This window comes from Ovis aries, chromosome 3 (genome assembly GCF_016772045.2).
Source record: "Ovis aries strain OAR_USU_Benz2616 breed Rambouillet chromosome 3, ARS-UI_Ramb_v3.0, whole genome shotgun sequence".
Lineage (NCBI taxonomy): Eukaryota > Metazoa > Chordata > Mammalia > Artiodactyla > Bovidae > Ovis > Ovis aries.
The window spans coordinates 80,069,671-80,092,328 of record NC_056056.1 but is presented as its reverse complement, the minus strand read 5'-3'; the positions used below and the strand labels follow the sequence as shown (position 1 = coordinate 80,092,328).

At 34.0% G+C, this 22,658-nt stretch overlaps 1 protein-coding gene across 5 annotated transcripts in view; it reads left to right on the top strand.

Moving 5' to 3' along the window:
* PPM1B (protein phosphatase, Mg2+/Mn2+ dependent 1B) overlaps window positions 1-22,413 on the top strand; it is an 83,798-nt gene extending 61,385 nt beyond the window's left edge. For 3 of the 5 annotated variants that reach the window (XM_042246234.2, XM_027966887.3, XM_027966885.3), the window contains 4 exons: window positions 5,391-5,508; window positions 9,607-9,718; window positions 10,103-10,160; window positions 18,763-22,413. In XM_042246234.2, the coding sequence (XP_042102168.1) occupies window positions 5,406-5,508; window positions 9,607-9,718; window positions 10,103-10,160; window positions 18,763-19,068 (579 nt within the window). In that variant the 5' untranslated portion in view covers window positions 5,391-5,405 and the 3' untranslated portion in view covers window positions 19,069-22,413. Of the gene's footprint in view, window positions 1-5,390; window positions 5,509-9,606; window positions 9,719-10,102; window positions 10,161-18,723 lie in introns of all 5 variants that reach the window. The other 2 variants (XM_027966886.2, XM_042246232.2) reach the window with 2 other exon arrangements.
* Window positions 22,414-22,658: the final 245 nt, after the last annotated feature.

Genomic DNA, 22,658 nt, shown 5'->3' with positions numbered 1-22,658 from the left:
ATGGAGTAGGTTGAATTTTTAACTAGATGCTTTTAAGATTTTTTTTTTCTGATACTAGATTTAAGTTAAGTGTTGGGAATTTCTTGATGATCCACTGGTTATGACTTGGTATTTTCATTGTCGGGGCCTGGGTTTGATTCCTGGTCAGGGAACTTAAGATCCTGCAAGCCTTGGGGCTCAGCTAACACGTTAAACATTTGTCATTCCCTAATAGTTTACAAGGATTTTTATATGTTAACTCACGAAATGTTGGGATATTATGATAACCATCATAATCACAATAGTATCAATAAATTTCTTTTTATGAGCCAGATGCTATTTTAAGCACTTTTTACACATTTTAATTTATTTAATTTTCACAACAACCGTAACAGGTAGCTAGAATTATTGTTGTTATTGATGGTCATTTATCAGAATTGCTATTCAGCAGTATGAAGCTACAAGAGTTGGATGATTCTGGTCAGGTATTACCCTATTCAGATAATTAACTCTAGGGGGAAATGGTCCCTAAGGAAGCAGCTTTTCCATTTTATTGCCAGTGCTAGTAGCATTTCTGGTATTTATGCTAATTTCCAGGTGCATAGAATGAAAGTGAAAGTGTCAGTCTTTCAGTTGTGTCTGACTCTTTGTGACACGTGGACTGTGGCCCACCAGGCTCCTCTGTCTATGGGATTCTCCAGGTAAAGAATACTGGAGTGGGTTGCCATTCTCTTTTCCAGGGAATCTTCCCAACCCAGGGATCAAACCCAGGTCTCCTACATTGAAGGCAGATTGTTTACTGTCTGAGCCACCAGGGAAGCCCGTGGAATAGAATATGTAATAGCTGTTTGCATGGCCTTTAAGAACTTTATAGATCACATTCATTTTATTTATCCTCATAGTAACCTTCTGAGGGGAACAAAGTAAAAATTTGTATTTCCAATTTGTAAGTAAGGAAATGGAGGTTTGTCATAAAAGACTTTTTTAAAAAAGAGAAGCTATAAGTCAGATATTTGAGTTTTGAAGCAGAGTCTAGAATTTAAGCTTTCTGAGTTAAGTTTTGCATGTATGTTACCAAAGTTTCCCACTAGATTTGATGAAAAAAATTTTTCCAAGGGAAACTTTTAAGACCTTCCTTTCCTTTTTTCAGTAATTACAAAATTAAAAAAAATTTAAACAAAATGATATTTGAAGTGAAGTTATTAATCTTTATGTCTCTTTGTCAGTCTCATTAACTTTAGGTAGCCACTGTTTACAGTTAGCTGTATATTCTTCCAAATAATTCTCTGTGTTTATTCATAAAAATAGAAGTGTGAAAAGTAGGATCATGTATACATGTTACTCTGCTAGCTCTTTGTTTTTCTTAATCATAAAAGTCAATATTTGTTCAAGTTTTTAAAAAATATAATTTTATTTCCTGTAATCAATCTATATACCACCTGTTAGAAGCTTATTTATTTTAAAGCATGAGATATAATGCCTGATAATTGGATTATGTTGAGGGGAAATTAATAACATTTTCCAAAGGCAATATCAATCTAAATCACTGATAAAACGTGGAAAAATGTACTGCTGTACCCCTTAGAATAGTTGTTTAACCCTAAACTCAGGAGCTTTTTGATTACAGTTTTCAGAAAATATAATCATAAATAATGCAAAAGTAGACATAGATAGTATTAGAGTGGAGTGTGGCTGGGTTTTTTGAAGTATGGAAGATAAGGATGTAAAAATACAGTATATGTAATGTAGAAATTGCGAAACTTTGTTGATGTCTGAATATCTCAGTAAGTTTTTTTGTAGTGCTACTTAACCATATTAATATCTAACAGTATAAGTATTAAGTGGTTAGATCCAAACTTAAATGAGTATACAAGTAATATTTAACAAAATATTACACATACATGGAAAAACATTTATTCCATTCTTTTAAAAACGATAGTTACATAGTATGATACGTGTGCACCTGGTGGACATGGCACAACTTCTCAAGCCTTGGAATCATTGGATAGTGCCACCCTTGGAGGACTTGACTTTAATCACAGTAACTCCTAGAACCTCTGCTTTGGGAAAAGAGAATGTCACTGAGAGGACTATAGCGCTATCTAATGTTAAAAGTGTGAACTACCTCAAACTAGTTTGGAGTGTTCACAGATACTGAATATTGCTATGTCCTTCCCTGCCTCATTTAGAATATCTCTGAGGACATTTGGCATCCTGGGGCTTTTTGGTACCCTGTTTAGAACCGCAGTTTCAGTATTAGAACATAGGCTCTTTGGAAACAGACAGCTTGGTTTTGAGTTGTGCTCTGCTGCTTGGTGCAAAGCATGGGTTTCTTCATTTTATAAAATAGAGATAGTAATATCTTCTTCATGGAGTTGCTGAGACTATAGCTTTTGGCAAGTGCATGAACAGTATCTGGTTTACAGTCCTCAATAAATTTTAGTTCTGTTGATGACAGTTATGAAACGAAGAGGTAAATTTGTGCAAAGGGAAATATAGTTTCAAGAGAAGGGAATGGTGGGAGAATTGAGTGTTTCAGAAAGGAAGTAATGATAGCCTTCATCTTTCATGGGTAAGTGGAAATTTGGGCTATTCCTTAAAATTGGCTGTTTTGAGCGCTGTGTAAATGTAATAACTACAGTGAGTGGCAGATTTTAAAAAATTGGTTTAAAGAATTACAACTTTGTAGTGTAAGATTCTGTTCACAGCCCATTTCATATGCTGTGTTCAGGACTTGATCCAGAAGGCTTCAGAAGCATGCAACATTCAGCTTTAAAACTAACAGCATCAGATTATTTTCTGATTAATTGTAGATACTTACGGCAGTGCCACTGGTTAGTTTGATCTGTTGTTCAGTCACTTAGTCATGTCTGTTCTTTGCAGCTCTGTGAACTGCAGCACGCCAAGCTTTTGACCCATAACTATCTATTATCTAGTTCTGATTTCTTTAAGTGCTGCTGCTGTGCTGTTGTCAAAATTAAAAAATGAGAAGATGCTGAAGTCATCAGTTTTTAAACATCTGGCTGATTGCTTTACTTGTTCAAGTTGATTTTTGCATATTTCATTTGTGGACTTTACAAAAAAATATATACTGAATATGCAAGGATGATTTATCTCTAGAAAACTAAAGAGTCATAAAGGGAACGCTCTTTTTCAATTGCTATATAAATTGTTATAAATTAATATGTAAAAATTAATGAAATACACCCATACTTTGTATTTAGGGGAAGATCATCTTTATGTATGGAGAAGGCAATGGCACCCCACTCCAGTACTCTTGCCTGAAAAATTCCATGGACGGAGGAGCCTGGCAGGCTGCAGTCCATGGGGTCGCGAAGAGTCGAACACGACTGAGTGACTTCACTTTCATTTTTCACTTTCATACATTGGAGGAAGAAATGGCAACCCACTCCAGTGTTCTTGCCTGGAGAATCCCAGGGACTGGGGAGCCTGGTGGGCTGCTGTCTGTGGGGTCACACAGAGTCGGACACGGCTGAAGCGACTTAGCATCAGCAGTAGTGTCTTTATGTAGAAATAGAATTACCATCGTTGAAATCACACATGCTGAGATGTTTATGTAAATTATTTTCTTTAAATATCTTCAGGTTCTTAAACTTTTTGAAATTATCTTTTAGTTAATTTTCCAAATAATAGGATGTATGTTTTATAACTTATAAAAATCTAATGGAAATTATATATATATGATAGATTAAGAATGGGTAAACAATGCTCATACTGTTATTAACAAAATAGAGAATAGAAGAAACTGGATTTCTAAAAATGTAAGGTGTTAATTCTGTTTATTCATAAAATTGCTTTAAAAAGTCATTGGTATTCATGTGATGCTTGATTCTTGAATATCTATGGTATAAAGAGTTTTCCTGACCTGAATTTACATGGTAAAACCCGATTCCTATTCCTATGGGATGTATTGCTGTTTGGAATTGTAGGGTGTATATGTGGGATATGTGTATGTATATCTTCATATATATGTGTGTGTGTGTGTGTGCATGATGATATATATATTCATATAGCCAATGTAGTTGTTGTTGTTGTTGTTGTTGTTTTGCCACACCACATGGCATGTGGATCTTAGTTTTCCAACCAGGGATCGAATCCGTATCCCCTGCATTGGAAGCACAGAATCTTAACCACTGGACCATCTGGAAGTGTCCGCCAGTGTATACTAGGTCATTATGAAAGTTTTGGTGGGTTTCATTAAGTAATAAAATTCATCTGGGCCAGTTGGAAATCCTGATTCTTTTTTCCCCCCAGATATTAAGAATTGAATGATATATTCATGATGATTCTTTCTATTAAAGCATAAGAATTTTTACAGAGAATTACTGTTTTCGAAGTCTTCTTAAGACTCAACCTATACTGCCTTCAAACTTTGCTGCATTGAGGTTTAGCAGTTTTTCAAGGCCTGCCTGTGTTTGACTGTGTCATGTGGGTCCCCAGAAGGTGGCAAGTCTTAACCAAAGAGCGCTCACCCAGATTCTGGCCACGATGACTGCAAAGAGCAGCATGGGTGTGTTGTTGGCTCTCTTCACTTGGGTTGGCAAATCCCACCTCCATTGACTTAATGTTTTAGAGAGGTAAATAGAAAAAAAAAAAAGTTAAAAGAAGATCACTATTCTAAGAACAGTTTCATTCGGTTTTAAGAAACTCAGTAAAAGTAATATACCTTTAAGAAACTGTTTTAACTTTATTGCTTATAGTCTTGTGGTAATAGAGTAGTGTATATCCCATGTTTCCTTTTTGATACAGATCTTTTGTGATGGTGTGATTAAAAAGGCAGCAGTAAAATTTGTCCTTCAATTAGTAGTTTTAGCTGCTCTCTCCAAATCCTGACACTGTCTGATGTCATTTCTTCAGAAGTTATTTCATCTGACTATACTATGATACTATACCCTCAGAACAGTTTCCAGTTTAACTTTTTTCTCTGCTTGTTTAGTTTAGTGTCTTGGGTATCCTAGTGATCCACAGTTTTCATCCATGTCAATTTAGTAGAGTTTCAGTAGCATTGCTCCAATGCAGATTAATTAGCTAGGGGGAAAAATGCATATTTTCTTTGGGAGGATGCATTTTGGGCTTAAGTCGCTTTCGGAATATGCAGTGTTGAGTGGGAAACAAAGTTTTTAGAAGATTTAATATGTATGAAGATATCTTCATTTCTCAAGTAGTACAGTAGACAGATAAGAGGAGGTGCATAGATTCAGAAATCATAAAATAATTACGATCTACCACACCTAAGAGTCCTTGTTTCTTCAGGGTGTGCTTCAAATAGTTGTTTGAAAATGAGTGCGTTGAAGGTGTACATTCTGGATGATTAAATAATTGCTTAAAGTAAATAATAGTTGGTAGACTTTAGAAGTATAATTTTTATTTTCTTTTTTTTTAATATACAGGGAAGTCGAGATAACATGAGTATTGTACTAGTTTGCTTTTCAAATGCCCCCAAGGTCTCAGATGAAGCAATGAGAAAAGACTCAGAGTTGGATAAGTACTTGGAATCACGGGTGGAAGGTAAGAAAGATGCTTTTTTTTTTAAATTTAGAAGAAAAGCAAAAGTATTATTCCTTGTTTGTCAAATAATTCTTTTAAAATTTCCTATAGATTTTGGACTAAAAATCCATTATTCAGGAATGAGAGAGGGGAAAGCTAGTCTCCTTAACTTCAACCTAATTTGCTAATTGTTTGGGTTTGAATCTTTTGTTTACATATGTTCCATCTATTATTTTCCCTTTTTTCTTCCCTTTTGGGTTAATCAGTATTTTCTATTTAAGTTAATCCCTGCATTTGCTCATTAGTTATACATTCTTGGAAATATTCATTTAGTGGTTACCCTGATAGAGAATACATTTTAGAGTCTATGGCAGGATTGCTGGTTTAATACTTTAGTTTTATATGTGCTACTTTTCAGATATAAAATTATTTTGTATGACGTTATACATGTCAGTCTTACTTATTTTGCCTCAATGTCATTCTTACAAAGTTCTTTCCTCAATTCAGGGTTACATTAAAAAAAAAAAATACAAGATTTTACTTTATATTTTTTAAACTGTTTTTATATTGGAGTAAAGTTGATTAACAATGTTGTGATAGTTTCAGATATACAGCAGAGTGATTCACTTATACATGTTATACATGTCTATTCTTTTTCAATTCTTTTCCCATTTTAAGTTGTTGCATAATATTGAGTAGCAAGTCCAGGGTTACATATTGACCTATATTTTTTCCTAACACCTTTATGGCTTGATCATTATTACTTTTCAGTAGTAAATTTAAATGATACAATGATTATGGTGTGGTCAGCTTGTTGAATTTGGCCTATTTATGAGTCATGTTTTAGATCTATAGTAGCCGTAGTAATTGGTAAAAGTTTTGAAATGCAAAGATTGGTGATTTCAAATGTGTAATCACCAGAAGAAAACTACATTCTTTTGCAGATTTGGTGGCGAGGGGCTGATTTATCTTTGCTAGCTTTACGGTTGTCTGCACATCTAAACAAAGGTGCCATGAGGGTTTTGTTGTTGTTGGTCTGCAATTTCTTCAACCCTGAACTGTCAGTGGAGTTGTGTTTTCAGCGTAATGGAGAGATAAGGAACATGTGAAAACACTTGGAAGACCGTGTCAGAAGCCTTTATTCCTGTTGATAATGTCTTAATTATTAAGAGGAGCTGTTTATAGGAGTTTTTAGTAACATACATTTTCTGAAAGGTCGAGTGTATTGGGGTGGAAGGTTGCTGGTTCAAATTTGTCAGAAGATGAGGAAGAGTTTCTTATTGTCCTATTTCCTTGTTGACAAAAAAGAAGCTAGATAGTTTTCATTTGGGGAAGAACTCTAAAATTTGGTCAATTACATGTTATATGATCTTGCTGCTGCTGCTGCTGCTGCTAAGTCGCTTCAGTCGTGTCTGACTCTGTGCGACCCCATAGACGGCAGCCCACCAGGCTCCCCCATCCCTGGGATTCTCCAGGCAAGAACACTGGAGTGGGTTGCCATTGCCTTCTCCAATATGATCTTGACCAACTTGTCTAATCTCTCTTAAGGCTTCAGTTTCTTTATTGTGAACTAAAGGTAAAAATACCAACCATACAGTTTGTTTTAAATAAATGAGATAACTTTGTTAAGTACTTGGTAATGTGCCTAGCACACAAGTCCTCAGCAGACTGTAGCTTTTATTAACTCTTCCGTAACAGCTAAATTTTAATTTCTTAAATGTGTGGTCAGTTCAGCTCAATGTGGGTTGTTAACATTTAATATTAATTTTATTTTGTATGGTTTTAAACTATCCAAAATATGTTATATGGCAGAGATAACAAATATGTATTAATATAATGTGATCATGGGCCCTGTGGCAGACACTTGATTATAATCACTCAATCAAAAAACTCTTTAAAATCCTTGAAAAAGCAGCCACTACAGATCAGTATGCCTCGGTACCTAACTTCTTTTTTATAAGCAGTTGTTCTTCAAGAGCTCTATATTTCTGTTAGGGTTTAAAGTCATGTAATCTGATATTAGAATTTTGAGGTGAAAGCGTTCTGGTATATTGGCAGGTCTGTGTATGTGTTTTTATTGGGTGTGCAGAGGGGAGGTATAATGTTAAATAGTCTTTAACCTAAATTGATTAGATATCTGGTGAATGCCTTCTGTATGTATTCATTACTTCAGCAGTCCCTGAGCATGAGAGTCACTGGGAAGGTAGCAGAAAACAAAGCAAATATGTTCCTGATCTCACGGAGTTTATAATCTAGTAGAAATCAGTATGTGTGTGTGTGTATTTTTTTTTTTTAATAGAAGAAAACAGAACAGTAGGCAGACAGTAGTAGCAAGGAATATTGGTTAGGAAGTTCTTTTTGAGGAAAAACATTTAAGCAGATGACTGTATATGGGAAAGAGTGGCTATTTGGGGAAAGAACATTCCAGCAAAGGAAGCAATAAGAACTGAGGAGTGAATGTGCTTAGAGTGTATGGCTGGATCAGAAAGAGCTGGTAGAAAAGTGAAAGACTAGGAGAAATTGCTAACGAGCAGATCATGCACTACTCTGCAGACGAAAATGAGGACTTTGGACTTAATTTAAATAGTGTTGGGAAGTCATAGGGGATGTTGAGCACAAGGGTAACTTGATCTCACTTTTTAAAGACCTCTCTCTGTTGCTCTGTGAAGAAGAGATTGTAAAGAGGGACAGGAGAGAGGAAGCCAAGAGACCAGTTAGAAATGCATTGAAGCAGGTGACAGATGGTGGGGGAGGATTGGATTGCAGAGTCACCAGTGGTATGTGAAAGTTGGTTGGTGAAGTGCTAGACGCAGTGGTTTTGGGTTAGGGGAGGTTGTCCCTCATGCCACACACAGCAATGTCTGGAGACAGATGTGGTCTCATAAATGAGGGTGCCACTGACATCCAGTGAGTGAGGCCAGAATGTTCCTTAACATTTTGCAGTGCACAGGACAACCTTCACAGCAAAAAATTGTCTAAAACATCTGTAGTGCTGAAGTTGAGAATTCTTGGACTATAGAGATAGAGTGTAAGGTAGAAAAACACAGTCCTGCCTTCATGAAGTTTACAGTCTGTAATCTAGTAAATATCATGTACAGTAGGAGTATCTAGCAACACTCCTATCCAGGCATGGGTCAGAGAAGGATCTGAGAAAGTTATACATGAGGTTGAAACGTGAAGGATGAATACACTTTAACCATACAAAAGGGTTAGTTGAACAGGTTTAAAAAGTGTCGCAGACCAAGGGAGGAAGGAAGTACATGTGAAAATCTAGAAGACTTCTTTGAATAGCTCCTTTGGCAGTATAGCTAGGGGTGGGGCAGAGTTGAATAGGAGCAGTGAAAGTTAAGGTCATGGTCCTTGTGAGGGATGCATGGTAAACCGTTTGGGTTTTGCCTCTTGAGGGCTGCTTAGGACACTGCTTTGTTGTTGTTTTAAAAGTAAGTTTGCCGTTGTCTGATTTTTCAAGAAGTTTATTGTCTTGATACTGGCCAGATAAATCATGCCTTAAGAATCTGTTTTCTGGAAATTGTAAATATAAATGGAACATATACATGTTTTATTTTGTTAGAGTATTAGCAAGTTCTGAGATTTATTTTCCTTTTTTGTTTTAAATAAATTGTGCCTGGTGAAAATAATAAAGCAATGGATTCATAAAGGCAAAAATAAATAGATTATAGAACATACTGTTTAGACAAAAACCTATAAAGCAAATTTTAATCTTCCCTTCTTATAATCCTTATCCTTTCATTGCTTTTCTTTTTCTGTAATTATAGCATTAATAACTTTTATATATTCATATAAAATAATGTGTTTTCATGTAAAAAAAATGTTTTCCATGTGGCTGTGCCTTGTTCATAGGGATCATTGTAGTGATTATAAGCCATTTCACTCAGTGGCTATTCTGAAGTTTTCTTAACTGTTCCTTTATTGGACATTTAATGTTCCAGTTTTTGCTTTTATGAATAATGCTAGAATGAGTATATATATGCAAATAACTTTTTATCTTACCTTTTTTTGTTCCTTGTTTGATAGTATTGCCAAGTAGTACCTCTTTGATTCACTTTGTGAATTCTGAGTTATCACATTAATTCAGGAACTCTTCTTACAAACCTGCAGAAATTATGGAGAAGTCTGGTGAGGAAGGGATGCCTGATCTTGCCCACGTCATGCGCATCTTGTCTGCAGAAAATATCCCAAATTTGCCTCCTGGGGGAGGTCTTGCTGGCAAGTAAGTAGAACAAAAAGAACTAATTTTAACTTCATTTATAATTAGTAATTAAATAATTTGGGTTTAGAAGTACATCAATTATCTAAAGATGAAATAGGTTGACAGTTCTTATACTAAAGAACATTTAAATTTCATCCAAAAGGTTTTCTTTTTAAGACATTATTTATTATATTCTTTGGAGGCTGAGTATCCTTCCCTTAGTAAATGAGAACAGATGGATTGTGCAGGATCAAATTCTGAGAGAAATGCAGAAACTGTTCTTGGCAGGTATTTATTGAGGCAGTTAATTTTTGACTGTAGTCAAGATATATGAAGTATTATTTTAAATATGCAGAAGCTTAATAACTATGCAATTTAATAAAACTAAAGCATAATTTTTTTTAGGCGCCATGTTATTGAAGCTGTTTATAGTAGGCTGAATCCACATAGAGAAAGTGATGGGGTAAGTTTTGTTTTATTTCTTAAGTATTTTAAATAATCTTATTATATAAACAGTGGCTATAAATATACATATACACAATGACTGCTTTTCACTTTAAGGAGTCAGTTAAAGTTTAAGGAGATGTATTGAAGTGGAAGATAGAGCTAAAGTTCTGTTTTGTAGATAGGTCTGTTGTCATTTAATGGGCATCAAATACCTTTTTGTGTGGGCTGTACTTATTTCTTCCCTGTATGTCTTGCCTTTCCTTCTCCTTCTCCCTTAAATCTTAATTTTGAGGCAAACAAAGAATGTGCTTTTAAATGTGTCCATTTCTCCTCCAGCAGGCTGCTGCCATCACTGGAAGTTAGTGATCCTGATCAGACTAGACCTTTCAAACTCTTATTTTATAGACTAGACCTTTCAGTGCCTCTTTTGTGCCCAGTTGAACACCTGAGAATAATTTCATTCTAGCCTTCTTGTTGTGCTCTGGGTATATATGTTGAACTGAGATAACCATTTTTTGTTGTACTCTGCTGTGCTTCATCAGAGCAAAACTCTTTGTCCCTTTGCCTTCCTTAGAAATACTGATCAACTGCTCCTTTGTAGGTTTTTAATTTTATTTTAATACTAGTACTAGGAGGCCAGACAGTATCCTTTAAAAAAAAAAAACAAAACTGCCCTAAATTTCAAAGTTAGTAATTCAAATAACTGTTTTCTCATAGAGTTTTCAAGTTTTTGGACGTCTAAAACTGAACAATTTAATTTTAACATGTATGCTTCAAAGATTTAACAGAGCCAAACTTCGTAATAAAACTTACTGAGAGGAAATAGCCTGTGTGCTCCAGCTCCTCTTGGCAGGTCTTGAGAGACCACTATCGGCCACTGGTTGTAATTATGTGTCATTTTAATTGCATTGTTTTCATTATTGCACAGCAGTATCATATAATTTCTTTTTTCTTAGCAATAAAAGTTACATTGGCTAAAAGGGAAATTTTTACAACTAATGCATTTTAGTTACCTGAATAAAATGATACTATATATTGCTAATAACAGAATTTATACCTGGGTTTAGAGCAGTGATTCTGAGACTTTCTTTTGTGTCAGGTACCTCTAAAGTATTCAGAATTGTGTCCAAAGCTGTGGAAATTAATTTAAGAATAAAGATAACATCATCTGATGCATTTAGACAACTCCAAACCAAACAAGTGAGGATAGGGATGTCAAGAAAGATGGTGGTAGTTGGGAGGTAAAGAGAGCCTTACCTCTTCAGGTAGATTATAGGTTCCACGTAGCAGCCACTACCAAGGTTGGAGGAACTAAGCCCTCAAGTAGTTATTGATTCATTATTAGCCACATAATTACTTGTTCCCTCACATGTTTGAAAATGTAGTCCCAGTGTGTAATCTGAAAAATTATTTCATAATATACTTGCTAGGTTTCTTAGTCTCTCAAGAAAGTTCGCAGCTTTTATTCCAAACAAAAAAGTTTATAACCCAGAATTTCTGTTAAACATATACCAAGGATGAACAACACCAACGAAAGGATGAGTTTTAAACTTTCTTTAAAAATAGAAAATATGTATTATACATAGTAGCTCTGTAAACAGTGCATAAATAAGCAACAGAACCATGAAACTGAGGAGAGCTGCTCAGGATATAAAACTGGCCTTAAAGATGATTATTTGAATTGAAATTGAAAGTGTTAATTGCCCAATCATGTCCAACTCTTTCCAACCGCACGGACTGCAGCCCACCACCAGTCTCTGTCCATGGCATTCTCCAGGCAAGAATACTAGGGTGGGTGGCCATTCCCTTCTCCAGGGGATCTTTCCAACCCAGGGATTGAACCCAGATCTTCCACGTTGCAGGCAGATTCTTTACTGTCTGAGCCACCAGGGAAGCCCTGGTGATTATTATATGATTGTAAATCAAGAAAATGTATAGTTACTCACCTTTGTATATAAACACTGATAATCCACCATGTAATGAGTGGATGTGGGAGGAGATTATGAAACATAAGGCAAGGTCCCCCATCCCTGCTCTGAATGCAGCCAGCAGTGTTCATACAAGCAGAGAAGTTAAGTTATAAAAAGGTTTCACATCATTTCCCAAAGAACAAAAAGAAATGCAAAATATAGACCGATTGCCATGCGAATGTCAGATTTTCAGAGATAAGATGAGATTTGAAGAATGGTTTGCATGACAGAAATTAAAAGAGGGAGACTATAGTTCGTGTGGATTGGGAGAGGCAGGAACAAAGTTTAAGCTGTCTCTGAAAGAGCGGATGTCATTTTGGCTCGAGCAGGAAACTGCTATGGTGAAAAATAAGAATTCAGGATGCCAGAAGTATTTTTGAAGAGACTGGAGACACCTTTTGAACTTTATATTTTTTAGAATGAGGAGCCGCTGTGTGTTTACAGCATAAGAATGGCAGACTCAGGAGTATCTGTGGTATTCTAATCTGTTAGAAACATATGCAGTATTAAATTAAAGAGATGCTAGAAGTCAAGTAGTTGTGAATGATCACAGAGATACTAAGTGTAAACTCATTAGATAAATGTGTGAATTAGAGAAACTTTCTTGTTTACTATAAAAACGCGCTTGGAAGCCCAGAATCCTATGTTGGGAAACATTACTTTACCCTTTCAGAATAATCACAACCTTAGAAAAAATGTTGAACCATAATCAAAAGTAGAAGTATACTAAAAAATACAAAAGAAACAGAAAACTGAAGAAATGATAATGTTTGATTAAGTTCTTAGGCCGTAACTTGAAGCACGGAAGTGCTCCATGAATGCTTCTCAGCTTGGTCAGATCTGTGCTAAGTGGAAGTTGCTGCCAGGAAGTACAGAGTGGCAGGGACTGATACAGTTAACTCGCAGAATGGGCAAGACAGGAGTGTGCTAGAAAGACAGAAGAGGAGACAGTTGTATGGGGCGGGGGAGGGGAGGAGCTCACTTTTAAAATATTTTTTAAATAAAAATAATTATTTATTCAGGTATTTAAAAATACAAATGCTAGTCACAGTAAATCAAAGATTATTTAGAATCCTAAAACATCTGCTTTATATTAAAGATAGAATTGTTCTGCTATAAATGCTTATCAGCAGTATCAGAAATGGGTATCCATTCATTTTTCTTATATTAAAAAAAGCCTTTTGGTTAATAAAAGTATTTTTTAAAAAAGCTGAGTTGAATATAAGTCAGAATATATTTAAATATATTCAGGAAAGTCATTATTTAGGGGAATTTTAAATTGTTTTACTTTTTTTTTTTTTCTGTTCAACTTTCTGGAATATGTTCAGTCTTCTTAATGTGATACTTTCCCAGCTTTAAAATCAGTATCTGGAAAAGAGTCAAGCTTGAAATTTTAATAAAGGGTTTTGTGAATCCCTCAAAAGTTTTTGCAGATATATTTATGTGTGTGCATAAATACTATTTAATGTTTAGAGTATGTCTGATTTTCATTAGTTCCTCAAAGGAGTCTGTCACCCCCAAAAGAATAACCTAGGGGACCAGAAAAAGTAAAAAATTACATTTTGCTCTAAGTTATTGTTATATTATGTAGGGCTCTGGGATAACCCCCACTCTTTCTTCTTTTAAAATGCTAGTTTGTTTTTAATTGAAGTATAGTTGATTTACAGAGTTGTGTTAGTTTAAAGTGTACAGCACAGTGATATACAGTTTTCAGTTTTTTCAGATTCTTTTTCATTACAGGTTATTACAAGATATTGAATATAGTTCTCTGTGCTATATAGTCCAGAAAATGCTAGTCTAGTTTTATAACTCGAATTTAAATTCTTTTGAGATCTGGGACTTCATCCAATTTGTCTATAGCTATTCCCCAGCACCTTTAATAGTGTCTTGTATATGTTGAGAGCTCAGTAAATACTAGTTAAATAAGGAACATTTCTGTTTCTTTCTCTATAGTTGTATGCTAAGACTATCTTTAAGTCATATATTTTAAAAACTAATTTGAGGTTGCTCATGAGTAGGAAAGTTTATTATTTGAGCTTTGTACTTTTCACGCCAAAAGGTTAACTTCTTCCCTCAAAGGAGACTTAAAATACTTTTGAATTATTATACCAGTGATCAAATAGCTGTATAAGTTGATGATTCTTCAGTGATAAAGAGGAACTTGTATTTTCCCAACTCCTACTTGTGCTAAGCCGTATCTGCATAACTGTATCTACATACTGTGTAGGTAACTCAGCATTCTTACCTTACAGAGAAGACTAAGAATTGGTGCAAAGGAGTAGCTTGCCCAGGCTGCAAAGCTAGATGAATCCAGTAGCTAGAATTGGAGTGTGAGTCAGAATGCCTCCAAAACCTGTTCCCTTTATACCTTTCCATGCAGCCTCTCTAAGATATTTAGAGATTACATATGTGTCTATACCCCACCTCTGTCTCTCGTGTAAGAAAAATCATTTCCAGTTCTCTAGTAGCCTTAAAATATTCCATTTTTGATGAGGAATAGTTTATAAACTTGTTGAGATTAAGCAGTCAAGCCCAGTGTCTTATTAGTTATTTTTCATTTAAATATACACTTTTATTCTAATTAAAAATAAGGTATTTGGATTTTGAGAATGGGAGGAAAGAAAACAAAAGCCCTCCAAAATCTTCCTTTTCTGTTTTGACATTACTAAATTTTATAGACAAATCTTTTTAATTTTATTTCAAATAGATCAATTATATTTTTATATCACAGTTTTAGGACTTTGTGAATACTGGGTTTTTTTTGTAAATTGTTTCTCATTTTTTCACTTGTCAAAGCATTTTTTATGGAGAAGATCTACTTCCACTGTTTGACAACACACTAACTTTAGTCACTGTTTTTTAAGGTGTCATTTGACATACTCCTCCTCCTCATAGCTTTGGTCTTGACCATTTTTAAAATTATTTCAGATTGACTAAAGTTTACACGCTTCTTGCAGATGATATATAATTTATTAGATTCTTTATTAGTCACCCTTAATTATATCTCATGAAGTCATATTTGAGAATCTTCTAAAGATTACTTTTACCTGACAAGCAGGGATGAGGACTCCAAAAAAAGAAAAAAACCACACAGTAAATATCTGTACTAGCATTCCTTAAGTTTTCTCCCCTGTTTGAAGAGTTTTGCTTATGGCTACTATGTTTTTAAAAAATTGCTGCAGATGAATTTTAGCTGATTAAATTCTATTTTTAAAATGTGCTTAGATTTCCCTACCCCCCTTTTGCTGTCTCTTTTGATTTATCTATGTTCCTGGGTCTTATTTTGTGTAAGGCAATGTTTTCATAATGAGAAATTTAATTCTCAAGCTGAGTTAGTCTAGGTGACAGTAAAACCTTAAAAACAGAATCTGAGGGAAGAGTCCTAAATTCCCATGTCTGTAATTGTCTTAAATTTATTTTGCAGAATAATTTAAACTGTCCCATCTAATATGATTTTTGTGTCCTATAATTTCATACATTATAGACTTCAATATGAAATAATTTGTGGTCCAACTCAACAGTAGTTTTAATTATTTATTTAGTAAGCATCTATTTATATGAGGCACTTTACTGTGCAAAACTGTTACCATAATGTAGTCAGAAGAACATTCAGAGGGACATTGATGTTGATTACACTTGTACACACATCTGAGCTCTGTCACTTACTAGCATTGTCATCCTGACAAATAATTTAAATCTCTCTGTGCGTTAGTTTCTTTGCTTATAAAAACTAGAGTTACAGTATCTATTACAATAAAGTACCTACAAGGATTAAATGAAATTATGTATATAAAGTTCTTAGCATAAGCATTAATTTTTCATCCCTAGGTGGTTGGGAGGATACAGAAAGGAATAGAAGTTATCTTTGTCTAAAAGATTTTACAGTGCAACTGGAGAGACTTGTCAACAGTTGCAAGGTGAAATAAATTGCTCTGACAGAGGTGTAAACTTGAGGTACCTTTTGTGTGAGTTCAGGTAAAGAAGGTGCAGCTAAACAATAGATTCATTTTCTGATATTAATGAAAATCCATGACTGTTGTATAACAGTATTTTGAAACATCAGATGAAATGGAGAAGTTTCGCCTATCTACTGTCTAGCTCAATAGGAAAATGTAATTTGCTATCATATAGAATGACTTAAATGTGGTCATTAACTCAAGTTCTTTTCAATTGGCTATTGTAAATCCATTCCTATTGAATTTAGAATTTGGGTTTTGTGTGCTTTTTATAAAGCAACTACTCTCTCCCCAGCTACCACTACTGTAGCATTTCACAGAAATATAGATGATTACTGTGATGATAAAGATGTCAAATGGAGTGTGAGATACATCCATGTATAACAACTTTCATCCAACCTTATCAATAAGCTCAGGGAAGTAAGACAGTTTATCAGTCGTTCTCAACCTTTGCCTTGTATCAGAATCACCTGTCAGTCTTTAAGAAAATCACCCCAGCTCACTGAATCTGAATATCATGGGTTGGAGTTTGGCATCTGTATAATTTTAGAAATTCTACAGGTGATTCTAATGTGAAACCAGGGTTGAGTTCTCTGTTGTCCACTTGATTTTGTTTCAGTGTCCAAGGGAGTTGTCAAAGGTAGTTGTTGGTTTGAGGGCTTTTTATTTGGAGGGCAGAGAGGAGTCTTATACCCTCCATTAAAAGTTCTTTGTGATACACTCTCAAATAGAAAATTTCCTTTTGGAAGACCTGATTAAAAATTGATAAGATTTATGATCAGCAAGCATTTAACTCATTGTTCCATCTTAACCTTTCCTGAATGGATTCAAATTAGAAACTGTATTTAGGGAAATAATGTTTATTTAGTACAGAAAGAAAGGTAAATGGGGGGAGAAAAATCTTAAGAGACCAAAATTTATTATGTTCTCTCCACAAACTAAATTTTGCTAATTAAAAAGTTATTTTGATAGTTAATATGCTTGATGTAGAAAATTGAAGTAGTCAAAGCATCTGAAACTTCATCACCCATTATTATCATTTCTATATTGCTGTGTTTCCTTTCTTCCTAGGCATTTTACATATAGTATCCTAAAGAATATGGGCACCCATATGCCCACACATAAAACATATGCTGTACGCAGTATTATCTCTTGCTTTTTGCACTTTAAAAAAATATTCAAGGGCTCTCATTTTTCTAATAATAAGCATTGCCATTTAGTGTATGGCTATAGTCATTACCTTTGTTGTAGAATTACAGAGTAACAGCCTCCAAAGATGGTTAAGAGTTTGTATCAGATCTGTATCAGTAGCCTTTTTGTATTTTATTTTCCCAACGTTTTATGGTGAAAACTTCCAAACATATAGAAAAATTGAAATGGTCATAGTGGACATCTGTACCTTATCTAGACTCAGTAGTAAGTTTTTACAGTTTACCATATTTGCTCTCTTTGCTCAATGTGTACATTCCAGGCCTTTTTTTTTTAACTGACTGAACCTTTGACAGCAAACTGCTGATAAAATATTTTACCTCTAAATATTTTGGCACACAGCTCTTGAGAATGAGGACATTTGTCTATATACCTAAGAAAATTGGTAATAAATTTAATATCATCTCATATAAAGTCCACATATTTTCAGTTGTCCATAGAATGACTGTTAAAATTGTTACGTGGGCTAGTCCAGTTGTTACCAGTTAAGCATGGTAAGCAAACCTTTAATTCAGCTCCCAGTTTGTTTTTCCCCTTAACACTGAAAATAAGTCTAAGCCAGCTTTTAATAGGATGTCTTACATTCTGGATCATACGCTAGTTTCTTTGTGGTGTTTTTTCACATAATTCTGTGCTCCCTGTTTGCTAATTATATTGGGGATTAGCTTAATTAAACATTTTTTGGCAAGATCACAAGACAGCTTTGTCCTCCCTAGCACATCATGTCAGGAGGCACATATAAGGTAGAGTTGTATCTGTCAGCGTATCAGTATGATCAGCTTGGCTGTTAGAGATTGTTCTGCAAACAAAGTTAAGTAGCTACTGTAGGAGAAATCTGTCAGTTTTACAAAATTCAGTACAATATAAAAGTATTGAGTAGTTTACTATTAATATTTTATTATAATGTTTAAAATGATTTCTTTTTAATCTAGAGATTTTTAGTAAAATATTTAAAGACAAAAAATAAGTAGAATTTTTATCCACAGAAATTTTACAATACCCCCAAATTTAGTTTATATAATACTACATTTTGTTTCTCTTCTCCTTCCTGTCATTCAGCAGAAATGAAGAAACTAATGTTCTAATGGCCTGCTTTCTGTCCTTTCCTATTGCTTTAAACACTAATTTCCTTTAGTACTAAATAATTATAGCCAATTATTTCCTGTTGAAGTCAGTTGCTTTTAGGAGATGCTGTGTTGCTGTTGAATTATACTAGCAAGTAAATTTCAGATTAAGCTTCAAATATCAGTGTAAAATAAGACGTTAATAGTTCATGATGCTCATTTGCTAAAAATAACTTGAGGTATTTCGATTGGAAAGTTTTGTTAATTGACACAGTAACACTTGATTCTTAATGAAATGTTCTCATGCTTAGATATATTACTCATGGTAGAGAAATGAGTGTTTTGCTGTGATATGTTATGAAATACGTGTTATATCCTAGTTTGTCTACTGACACTGGGGTCTTGAATCTTAAAAAAAGGCCTCCGATGAAGCAGAGGAAAGTGGATCACAGGGGAAATTGGTGGAAGCTCTCAGGCAAATGAGAATTAATCATAGGGGAAACTACCGACAACTTCTGGAGGAGATGCTGACTAGTTACAGGCTAGCTAAAGTAGAGGGCGAAGAAAATCCTGCTGAACAAGCTGCTACAGCTGCTTCTTCGAACAGTGATGCTGGAAACACAGTGACAATGCAGGAAAGCCATACTGAATCAAAAAGTGATCTTGCTGAATTAGACAGCTGTCCTGAAGATGCAGGGACAAAGATGAGTGGGGAAAAGCTATGACTTGACTTTGTGGTAATATTGTTGTGATCTTTGATTTGATGGTTTTTTTCTTAGGAAGTATAATGTATGCATTTATATAACCATTTTGTTATTTGAAATCTTGGTAAACTAGTTTTATTATATTCATATATTATAGCCTTGTTTTTTAAGAAGGCTTTTGCATACATCTTTATCAGATAGTTTAAAATTGGCTATATTCTAGTACTTTGAATTTAATAAAATTACATGTCATTTCATATTGTATGCCAGAAATGAGGCTAACAGTTTATTAAAGTCAGTAGTTAAATTCATACTAGGAAAGGATTAGAAATTACCGATTAGCAAGATTACTTTATATTGTGGAAAAAATTGTTAATGTAGAATTATACTGCTTCACATATTAGTACATTCATAGTTAGCTCTGTAATGAATTTGTGTTTTCTTTAGTAATTTTAGTTCTTCAAAGAATGGCAGATGCTGTCCTGTAATTTCTTTTTTCAAGGATGATAATTTGTGTGTTCTTGGAATTGTTTATATTTTGCCTCTCTGTAGTTTTATTTTTTAGTAGTTTTGAGATTCCGGATGTGTGGTTATTTTTCCTTTTTCTGTATCCTTTATGAAACATCATTTTTGAAAAACCTGTGTATTATTCATCCAGCTTTGGTTTGTATATTCTGTGTAGCCTGACTACATACATCCAAATGTATGTCAACCAAGTGTTTAGAATGAAATTATACATGTTTAAGTCCAAATAAAGCATGTGATGTGGAATAACCTATGCATGTTGTACTTATTTTTAATTTTTTTAAAAAACAACCAGGTTTGGTATATTGGAAAAATAACTTGAATTTCATTTGTATCTATATAAAACTTAGAAAACTTTTGGTTTGGTGCGTTTTTCATTAATTAAAAAAATTTTGAGAAGTCTTGGTTACTCAAAGTAAATCTATTCTGTTTCTTAACCCCCTTTGTGACACAAAATATTAATCTTTGGACAGTATGAACACATGTAAACATGTCAGAAGGTTGTCATGATGAGCTTTTTAAAGATTGCAAGACTTTGAGTTTTGCTAGAAGTATTCATCAGAAATTAGTAATGCAAGAAGTAGAAGATGTTTTAAATAGTGGTGGCAGATATGAGTTTGACTTTGCTAAAATGAATTTTTAAAATACAAACAACTAAATCACATTAGAGTATTTTTTAAAACAATTGTGTATGTAGAACATTTTAACTTTGCTTTTTCATGTTTTATATTTATCATGTGTCTAAAGTTGCTTAAGGTGCCATAAGTTGAAGCTTTGCAATCTTTGGATATAGCTGATGTTTTGATCTGTTTTTCCAATGCCAGAATATTTTTAAGTGGTTTGAGAAAGAGGAAGTCATTTGGTGGAAAGGGGAGGAAAAAACCCAACCAGTTATCTATCTATATTAGATAGATCCATGTGTGTATACACACAGTATACAATACACACAACTCTCTCTGTAAAAGTACCTTTCAGACAAAGAAAGGAAGGTAACTTGTTCATCTGATTTTGTTTTCTTTTGAAATTCAGTCCAGCCTGGAAGTGGTGTAGGTAAATAGTAATAATATTCTTCCTTTTCTCTTCCTGTAGGGTGCTGGAGATCTAGAAGACCCATGGTAGCCTTATAAACCTTCTAAAATGCTTTTGATTCTGAAAATTGGGGGAAAAAACTTTTAATCACAATTTTCTTCAATACAAGGGAAAAATATTCTTGTGGATTCCCAGCGTTTTGTGATATGAGCAGAAAATCATTAGCATTTCCCATCATTTGTTCATATTTGTGTTTTCTGGTAATTGCCACTTGTAGCATTGCCTGTACTACAGTATTTTTGCCAGCCTCAGACATACTGGTTACATCTGTATTGAACTTTTGACCCTAGAAACCAATGGAGTTATTTCACCACAAATAACGAATATGCCTGAGGTGCATGGGAATATAGTTAGCTGTACTCTGAAGATACATTATTATTATTTTTTTTAACTAAGGCACACAACATATAAGCATGTAAGAGTAAAGAACTGTATGAGATGTTCCTTTTTTCAATTCACCAAGTTGGAAGCCTTTTGCAGCTCTGTGGCTTAAAATTTCATTTGAGCAATTTACTATAGGATTTATATTTATTATTAATTGTTATTTAATTTTTTTTTCCAATTTTACCTGTATTACCAAACTGGGTTCTCCAATAATGTCCAAATTGTAATGTTGCCTGCTTCAACATAAAGTATATTTGGCAATAATATTATAAACCCTTACAAATTTTATGCATGTATCTACTACATCCTTCAATTCTCACTAGAAAAATCTCTTGAAACCAAATGGATTAATTTATGGCTATTTATAATTTGCTTTGACATCTCACTGCTGCAAATTTTTTTAAATGATGAAATTTGCCTTTATAATGTAAATTGTGATTTTTGTTTTACATGTGGGTTTCTATAGTTTTAATTTTTCAGCTTTTAAGATACAACAGGTTTTGTGTAATTTGGTATAATTTTTAATTGTTTACATTATTTTAAAAGCTCAGAATATCACATTGAAATGACTATAAATACATTTAAAATTATCTATTTTAGATCTAAGGAAATATTACAGAGATATTTTCATGGGTTCAGTAACCTTTCATTTTATAACATTGGGCACGGTACGGAGTGGCTGTCACATAAGGTACTTGAAGATTATTAGTTTAATTCTATTTTTACAATAACCTTGAATTCTTGAATTCTTCTGAGTTTTGCATGTATCCAGTTAATGCTGAACGTGAAGAGTGAAATATTTATCTAAAAGGAGCGTGGGGGTAGGAGAGCAATGAATGTATCCATTTGTACATGGTGTACATGTTGTGGATGCTTTGTAAACATTTTCCTATCTGTTCAAATTGTGTTTCAGCAGGATGTAATTGCCCTTGTGTGTAGTTGAAATGAGTCATCATCTGGTCCTGTGTGAAATGGAATTCATGGTATTTTCTGTAACATTTTCCTGAAGCTGTTTCTGGAGAGCCACACATTTAAATACAGCTTTCTTGATCATTTCGATTTATTGTGCACCTGATTTTTTGGTCTGAAAGGAATTATTGCCACAACATATTTTATTTATTCTTTAGATTTTAGCCTTGTAAGTTAAAGTGCTTTACATGATGATGTTAAGAGCTATTTGTCCCTTGACTGGGTTTGGGGGGGTTGTTAAAAGATAGGGAATGAAGAATGCAAAATGGTTGTTGTTCAAACTGTCCACTCTGATCCAACCCTGTACTGATAGTACCTTTCCAGTATGATATTGTGATGTTTCATACAATGCAGTGAACATAACCAACTTGTTACCTAAATAAAGACTTGATAAAAACAGTGTGACATATTACTATTTTGTATGGTATTTAAAAATAAAAGTTCAGCTTTGTATGTTATCGTAAACATCTGATATAGTTAGAATATCTGTTATAAAAAATTTCATACAAAACCATGTAGGGGAGTTACAATTAAATCCAAGGAGGTATTAACCAAACTCTGTAGGACAATACTAGTAATCCCTTATCCACTCCCAAAACATTTTTATACTGTTTTAAGAAATCTTTTTCAGGGGACTTTGTGGC